At 39.6% G+C, this 9,083-nt stretch overlaps 1 protein-coding gene across 1 annotated transcript; it reads right to left on the minus strand.

Annotated features, from left to right (window-relative positions):
- Nucleotides 1-335: 335 nt before the first annotated feature.
- TLR8 (toll like receptor 8) lies at nucleotides 336-3,950 on the minus strand. The gene has a single exon (XM_043996603.1). It carries the CDS (start codon nucleotides 3,948-3,950, stop codon nucleotides 819-821), a length of 3,132 nt encoding a protein of 1,043 aa, XP_043852538.1. The 3' UTR covers nucleotides 336-818.
- Between the last annotated feature and the right edge of the window lie 5,133 nt (nucleotides 3,951-9,083).

Consider the following 9,083-nt stretch of genomic DNA (forward strand, 5'->3'; position numbering starts at 1 on the left):
TCTCACTTTTCCTCTCATTGCCCTGTCCGATGGTTCAGTTCCCAACAGGAACTGGAACCTCTGGGTCAGAGACCTCTTTCCTGTCTTCAGCCTGTCAGTCCCCTTTACTTCTGTGACTCTTGTAACTGGTACCATGAAGTATCCCGCCATCTGATCATCCTACCCTTCTCCCAACTCAACCATGATATAAGCCAAGAGGCTATATCATAGCTTATCCCAATTCCCAACTGTGCCAAATACTAGGGACATCTCTGATGCACCATGTTAGTTGAGGTTCAATGTTGAAAAGGAATGAGACACTTAGAAGTCATTGCATAGTTAACAAAAGGAGGTTTAATTTGCCCTAATATACAGCAAGGCTATGTAACAAAGATACAATAGCACTTAGGTTATGTAGATGCATCCCCCTTTGTCTCAATATGGAAATGCATCTGTCCTTCAAGGCAGAATGATGATTCATGTAGTCTTCATACAACTACCAAATTGAAAGGGCCCCAACTCATGAGGGTGATATTTTTGTGCCTTTAATGTGACCAGGAAGCTGTGTTAAGAGGCAGGGGTCGAACAGGTCCCAGAGACAGCTTTGTTGCCTCTGTGGTAACAAAACTAATCTTTTTTGCAGGGAAATAAGGGAACCCTGGTCCAATCATATCATGTGTTCATTGATAAACTAGGAATCACAATGGTGGTTTTGCAGTCCATGTAGCAGAAAATGCATGAAACACTCCTTCCTAAAACAAACTGTGTCATAAAACCATACCGGGAAGCTGTACAACTATTTCTCTGCTTATCCTTTGGAGTAGGTCCATTGTTTAGTGTTATTTAATGAAGTTGACATACAAATTGTTGTACCTTGTATCATTGTCCGTTAAGACCACATTTTTAAGACTTTGCCAGAACAAGTCTTCTGCCTTTGGATTATCAGGCCACTTGAGAACAGAGCTTTTACAAATCCGTCTCCGCAGTCTCAGATACTGAGAATGCTGTAACACTGGCTCCAGGAGAATAAAAATGATCACATCCATATTGTCATCCATAAGTCTCTGCAAGGCTAAGTAAAAAGCAGTTTTAAAATTCCAGTTTTTGGCATATTTTTTTGTTAAGACAAATATCGTCTTTTTGCTTTGGTTAATGCTCTGCATGAGGTTATCAATAATAGCTATTCCAGGGTCCCAATCCCTCTCTTCTAGACAAAGGAGAACCTTCTTTTCTTCACTTTCCTCCAATTGAAAACGGAGCTCATTTATTACCCAGTCAGTAACACAAGTATCTTTGGTATCATAAGCAATAAAAGCATCATAGAATGTTTGGGATGTGGAAATAGACTTATAACCTTTTATTTTTGCTGAGCACAAGTGGTAAATATACCATATGTCCCAATAGAACAAATGATGAAAAGTGGCCATTACCATAGTGGTCACTGTAATAAAAAATGAGAAGGAAAAAAAGATAGCGGCAATAAGATCTGAAACACAGGTTGTTAGCTCCAGTTCCATAATGCTTTTACCTGTTTGGTGTCCAGGGGTGGCACATGTGACATCTACCAATCTAGGAATTGTGACATTAAGATTTTCATCTATCCATTTACGAAAATCCCCGATTTCACAGGTACAAGCAAAGGGATTCCCTCTTAAGTTTAAAATCTTAAGATGATTTGAGGCATTCATATGAAATGTTGACTTGTTGATCATTTTTATGTGGTTATAACTTAAGTCAAGTTGGTAAAGTCCCTTAGCATTAGAAAATAAGTCATCAGGAAGGTATGAAATTTTGTTTTTCCCCAGCAACAGGGTCTGCACTGAAGAATTAGATATATCGAGAGTTATACTGGATAGTGAATTAGATTGTAGATCAAGTAGTCTGAGGGAGTAAAAATATTGCAGAGATGTCCAATTAAAGACACTCAGATGGTTATTGTTTAGCCTCAGTTCCTCAAGGCTGCGAGGTAGATTAAGGAATGCCTCAGTTGGGATTGTGGGAAGTCTGTTGAAGGACAGGTCAAGCCGGGTCAAGTTGTAGAGTTTTTTAAAAATCTCGATGTAGCTTTTATCTTCCTTCTTCCACAAGATGTCTAGGCGATTGCCTTTGAAAACCAATTCCTTTAGGGATTTGCTTATCAGCTGATTCTCAGTTAAGGTGAAAATGCCATTCTGGCTTAAGTTTAACACTTTTAGTTGGGTTAAATTTTGAATAAATCCCAGTCGGTGGGTTATCCCTGCTATTCGGAAGTAATGTTCATTATTACTGAGGTCTAATACCTCCAATTCCTGTAATTCTTGAAAAGCACCATCGTCATCAAAGTCCAGCCTATTTCTAGATAAGTCCAAATATTTGGTACGATTTATAGATGAAAATTCACTTCCGTTTAAAACTTGTGCATTACCATTGGAGGATAAATTCAGACAGACTATGTCATGGAAACTTTCAAATAAGTTGTGATTAATAAAAAAAATACTATTTAAGCTGAGATCTAAGGCTTTTCCATAAGATGTACACTCTGGCTTGATTAAAGGATAAGTATGATGGTAAAAGTTTTTATGTGGGTCTATCATATTATGAACTAATGGTTCATTATCAGTATCAATTGAACGTGGATGAATTACATGATTAGACAATGACAGAGAGTTACTCTTTTCACTCATGCTGTTTGTTACCTGGGGTGAGATTCTGTTTTCTGACAAATAAATCACACTCAAATTACTAAACTCTTCAAATAATGTGAAATTAATGTGATTAATAAAGTTAATACCCAAGTTGATAATCTGTAGGTCTGGAAGCTTTGTTAGGGGTTGAAAATCCTCTTTCCTGAGTTCCTGGAACACATAACCTTTAAGGTGTATTGTCTTGAGATGCCGCAGTGTGGAGAAGTTACCAGAAATAGTAATATACCGTGGATAGCTATTTTTTAGATAGTTGTAAGAGAAGTCAAGAATTTCTAAATTGGGCAATTTTGTTAAAAAGTCCCCAGTGGCTATTTCTCGTACTAAGTAATTAAATTCAAGAAGTAACACCTTTAGATTTGTCATATTGCTGAACCAGGAAACAGGTAAGCTTTTGAGAGAAGTGCAGGAAAGATTCAAATGGGTTAGTTGGCCTAGATTCCTAAAGGCATCTTGATGTATTTGGATGGAAGCACCATTTTCACAGGGCTTACATGGGTATGGGTTATTGAAACACCTTGGACAGTTCCCACTAAGATCCAGAACTATTAAATTTTCCAGACCTTTAAAATCATCTTCATTGACAGTTTTGATATTGTTATTGCTGAGGTAAAGTTCTGTGAGAGAGGGAGGAAGCTTGGTGGGCACACTGGACAAGTTATTGAAAGATAATGATAACACAGCCAAATTGGCAAGGTCTTCAAAGACCCCATTGTCTATTAAAACTTCTTTTTTACATCCATTGCCATAAAAACAGTTCCAACCTAAAAAGAGGTTTTTCAACTGAGTAAGTCCAGAAGTGCTATTTTTGGTTATGTGGTCAATGTTATTTAGGACAAGGCTGAGTGTTGATAAGGAGGGTGGCAAAGAAAGAGGCATTTTTTGTAGCCGGTTGTTTTCTAGTTGTAGTTCCTTTAAATTTGTCAAGTTAAGGAAGGCCCCATTTGTAATGTTCATACCAATTTTACTAGCGTCATTATTCTCATCCTCCACCTGGGAATTTGCATTGCTGTTCAAGTTGATCTTAGTAAGATTGATCAATCCTGCAAACGATTCACTTGTTATATTCATGATGAAGTTGAAAGAAAGATCTATTTCTGACACATTATGCTCCAGCCTGAAGTCAGGAACATAGTGAAGTCGACAAGCTAGGCAGTCAGCAATAACAGAAGAGTTCTTCTTTTTGATGCTGCAGGGATAGTTCCTAGAATTAACCTGCTGTTTGAGGAGTTCTGGGCTGCACGCAGCCAGGATGTACAAACAAGTGAAACTTAAGGATTGGAGAATCATGGTTACCTGAGGAAAAAAGAAAAATGGAAAGGGTTTTAAAAAAAGGTATTTTCTTTTCTTTCTTTTTAAATGGGGATGGGGGAAGTAGGAGGGAGACCAGATGGATTTTTGTTAATTAAAAGAAAATAGGGGCAGCTAGGTAGTGCAGTAGATAAAGCACTGGCCCTGGATTCAGGAGTACCTGAGTTCAAATCCGGCCTCAGACACTTGACACTTACTAGCTGTGTGACCCTGGGCAAGTCACTTAACCCTCATTGGCCCACCAAAAAAAAAAAAAAAGGAAGAAAGAAAGAAAGAAAAAAGAAAGTAAAGTATAAAAATGAAATGGAATTTTCTTTTTTTTTTAAAGTACCAGATTAGTGAAATAATTGAGAGTGTTTAAATAGTAGTGCACCATGTAGATTAATCCCAAATACCTCTCTCTCTCTCTCTCTCTTTTTGGTGAGGCAATTGGAGTTAAGTGACTTGCCCAGAGTCATGCAGCTTGTAAGTGTCAAGTGTCTGAGGCTGAATTTGAACTTAGGTACTCCTGACTCCAGGGCCAATGCTCTATCCACTGCACCACCTAGCTGCCCCTCCAAATACCTCTCTTAAAGTATCTTTGTTTTTGAAGTTCACTGAATCATAGCAAATTGGGTCTATAATGTTTCCCCTGAATTTTCACTTTATGGAACACCTACATATGAAAAATAAACTGAAATGAAAACTATACGATATTGAAATGACAGTAGGTCTTTATTCTGTCTGTGGTGGCTACCAAAGCAATGTGGCCTTTTCACACTCATTATTGACAAAGTTGTATTGCTCTAGTGATGAAGGTTGTAATACCATTCATTCATTCATTTTTTTTGTGAGGCAAGTGACTTGCCCAGGGTCACACAGCTAGTAAGTTGTCAAGTGTCTGAGGACAGATTTGAACTCAGGTACTCCTGACTCCAGGACTGGTGCTCTATCCACTGAGCCACATAGCTGCCCCCATTCATTCATTTTTTTTTTTGTTTTTGTTTTGTTTTTTTGTTTTTTGGTGAGGCAATTGGGGTTAAGTGACTTGCCCAGGGTCACACAGCCAGTAAGTGTTAAGTGTCTGAGGCCGGATCCGAACTCAGGTCCTCCTGACTCCAGGGCCGGTGCTCTATCCACTGCGCCATCTAGCTGCCCCCCATTCATTCATTTTTAAGAGAAAAATTTATGTAGGAAGGCAGTATTAGTGCATTGGAAAAGAATGTTGGCTTTGGAATCACAATCCTGGTTTCAAATTGTGCCTTTAATACTGAATGCCTCAGTTTTCTTATATGTAAAATGGAGGGGTTGGTTTAGTTGGCCTCTGTAGTCCCCTACAACTTTTTTGGGGGGTAGGCATGGCAATGAGGGTTAAGTGACTTGCCCAGGTTCACAAAGCTAGTAACTGTCAAGTGTCTGAGACCGGATTTGAACTCAGGCCCTACTGAATCCAGGGCCAGTGCTCTATCCATTGTACCACCTAGCTGCACCCCAACCCCTTGTAACAATTGGAATGATGCCACCTGCTGGAGACTTACTGTAGAAAAGTTCCGCCATGAAAGGAAGGTCTTTGAGGGCAAGAACATGCTTCTTTTCTTTGGCATCAGGAAGTGACGTTGGCTGGTGTGAGGAGGAAGGGGGATCTGGGCACTCTATCTTGCGCTCTTTCCTTTGGACTCTGGTGGAGAGCGGAGCTAGAAACGTGCTCTCCCTTTAATAGATAGGAATCTAGGCCTTTTCTTCTCTCTTTACCAAATTCTTATTCTCCTTAATAAATGCTTAAAAGTCTAACTCTTGCTAAAGCTTATAATTTATTGGCGACCACTCATTAGATATTTTAGACAGACTAGCTAGAATTTTAGCCCTTAACACCCTACAACTTTCAATCTAAATTCTCTATACAATGAACTATTCAAGGGGCTGGGACAAGGGAGAAGAGACAAAAATAAACAGAAATAGTCAACATCTAACTCTTTACATACATTATCTCATTTGATCTGTGAGTAGACACTGTGGGTATTATTATCCCTATTTTATGAATGAAGAAACTGAGGATAAGATGGATTAAGGGGCTTTCCCTCCAGAACTAAAATTTGAACAATATTGCTCTTGATTCCAAATATAGTTCTCTTTCCATTATGCCAGAGAAATGAGGGGACGCTCTAATAGCCAAGATAAGGCATATCCACAAATAACTAAATTAGAATAAGGTAATTACATAAAGTAAATAGAGCAGCCAAGTAGCCCATGGATAGAGTGCCAGTTCTAGAGTCAGGAAGGCCTAAATTCAAATCTGGCCTCAGACACTTACCAGCTATGTGACCCTGGGCAAGTCACTTAAACCTGTTTGCCTTGGTTTCCTCATCTTTAAAATGAGCTGGAGAAGGAAATGGCAACCACTCCAGTATCTCTGCCAAGAAAATCCCAAACGGAGTCATGAATAGTTGGACATGACTGAAACAACTGAATGACACATCTGTGTCTATGCCCATATTAATATCTATAACTATGAATATTTATACACATATATGCATATAGATATATGTATATATGTTTATATGTGTATATATTTGGGGGGGTGAAAGGGAAAGAGTAATTTTAGGGGAGAAGAAATCAGCTATATGGAGAATTGATTAAAAACAGGTGGGCTGTGGGGCAGCTAGGTGGCGCAGTGGATAAAGCACCGGCCCTGGATTCAGGAGGACCTGAGTTCAAATCCGGCCTCAGACACCTGACACTTACTAGCTGTGTGACTCTGGGCAAGTCACTTAACCCTCATTGCCCTGCAAAACAAAACAAAAAAACCAAGAGGGACTAGAGTCAGGGAGACCAATTAGGCAGCTATAGCAATAGTCCAGATGAGAAGTGATAGAGTCATGAGCTAGGATTGTCACTGTGTGACTAGAAAAGTGGTGGATATAAAAAATGTCACCAGCACATAGCGATTGACTGAGTATGGAGGGGTGAAGTTGTGGGAATATTTGCAGATGACTCTGAAGTTGTCATCCAGGTGCCTGGAAAGATGGTTCATTCAACAGAAACAGGCAAGTTAGAAAAAGGAGTGGTTTTTGTTTTTCTTTTTTAAGGGAGTAGAAAGTGAATGGGAGAGAGATGAGGGAAGATAATGAGTTCTATTTTGGACATGTTGAGTTTGAGATATGCATGGAACAACTACATGGAAATGCCTAGAAGGCAGTGAAATGAGGTGTATACGTTTGGGAGTAAACTACAGAGAGATAATAGATGATTGAACATGTGGGAGAAATTAAATCATTCAGAAAGAAAGTGTGCAATGAGGAAAGAAGGGAGGGCCCAGAACAGAGCCTTAGGGAGCATCCATACAAAGTCAGTCAGCAAGTATTTACTAAGAATCTATTGTGTACCAGGTACTATACCAAGAGCTAGGGATATCCCCCCCAACCCCCCAGAAAAAAAGAAAGCAAAAAAGAGGCCTTGCCCACAAGGAGCTCATAGTCTAATCAAGGAGACAATGTAATTGCAAATAAAATAAAATTTAAAACTATGTACAAACAAGATACAAAAAGGTATAAATTGGGGATAATCTCAAAGGGAAAGCGCTAAGATTAAGGAGGCCTGGGAAAAACTTTTTGTAGAAAGTGAGAAATTAGCTGAGACTTGAAGGAGTCCAGGGAAGCTGGGAGGTATATATGAGGACGGATAGAGTTCCAGGCATGGGACAACCAGTGAAAATGCTTGGTGAGAGATGAAGTGTCTGGGGGCCAGTGTCACTGGATCACAGAGGAATTCTAGTAGAGTAAGGTGTAAGAAGCCTGGAAAGGTAGGAAGGGGCCAGGTTATGATGTACTTTAGTTTTAGTTTTAGTTTCTTCTTTTTTTCCAGGGCAATGGGGGTTAAGTGACTTGCCCAGGGTCACACAGCTAGTAAGTGTCGATTGTCTGAGGTCACATTTGAACTCAGGTCCTCCTGAATCCAGGGCTGGTGTTTTATCCATTGCACCACCTAGCTGCCCCTATGATGTACTTTAAAAGCCAAACAGAGGGTTTTATATTTTATCTTGGAGGAAACAGGGAACCACTGGAGTTTATGGGACAGACGGGCTTGATATGGTCAGACTTGTGTTTTAGTAAGATCAATTTGACAGTTGCTCTCTAGAAAGGGAGCAGAGTGTAGATCCAACAAAGGATATTGAAAAGAAGTGGATGTATGGATAGGAAGAATACTAGGAGGGGGTAGCTAGGTGGCACAGTGGATAAAAGCACTGGCCCTAGATTCATGAGGACCTAAGTTCAAATCTGGCCTCAGACACCTGACACTTACTAGCTGTGTGACCTTGGGCAAGTCACTTAACCCTACTTGCCCCACCAAAAAAACCCCAAAATTTTTTTTTAAAAAGGAAGAATACAGGGCGGCTAGGTGGCGCAGTGGATAGAGCACTGGCCCTGGAGTCAGGAGTACCCGAGTTCAAATCCGGCCTCAGACACTTAACACTTACTAGCTGTGTGACCTTGGGCAAGTCACTTAACCCCAATTGCCTCACTAAAAAAAAATTTTAAAAAAAAAGGAAGAATACTAGAAGAATGTGTCACAACAACTCAAACAAGAGAGTGTCTAGGTGTAGAGAAGCAAGTAGCTATCACTGTCAAGAAGTTGAAGATTGAAAAAAATGACATTAGAGTGAGTACAGTTGTCCCTTCCACATCATGACTTTGCCCAGCATGCTTTTGATAGATCGTGGGTCAGCATAAGAAATTAAATGGGAATTTGGGGGGAGTTCTGTAGAAGCTGCAGATGACACACGAAGGCCAGCAGACAACACAGAAAAGGTTTAGAAGCTCAAAATGCATAAAATAGGTGTATAGTATCATATAATATCAACATATTTTATTTTTAATAATGTAAACACCCCATAAAAAGAAAAAGAAAAAATTCAGACTTCTTCTCTACCACGAAGAGAGGGCCAAAAAATTTTATGCAGATTTTCCAGGTTGTGGAGAGCACCATCTCCCAAACCCTGACAAAGTGGAAGCGATAACTGTATTTTCAGTTGAAGTGTGGAGTCAAAAAAACCTGAATTTCTCAAGAAGAAACTGGGAGTGGATGAGAGGTATTAAGTACAAACAACTTTTTTCAGGAATTTGGTAATGAAAGAAA

The sequence above is a fragment of the Dromiciops gliroides genome, chromosome 3, assembly GCF_019393635.1.
Source record: "Dromiciops gliroides isolate mDroGli1 chromosome 3, mDroGli1.pri, whole genome shotgun sequence".
NCBI classification, from domain to species: Eukaryota; Metazoa; Chordata; class Mammalia; order Microbiotheria; family Microbiotheriidae; genus Dromiciops; species Dromiciops gliroides.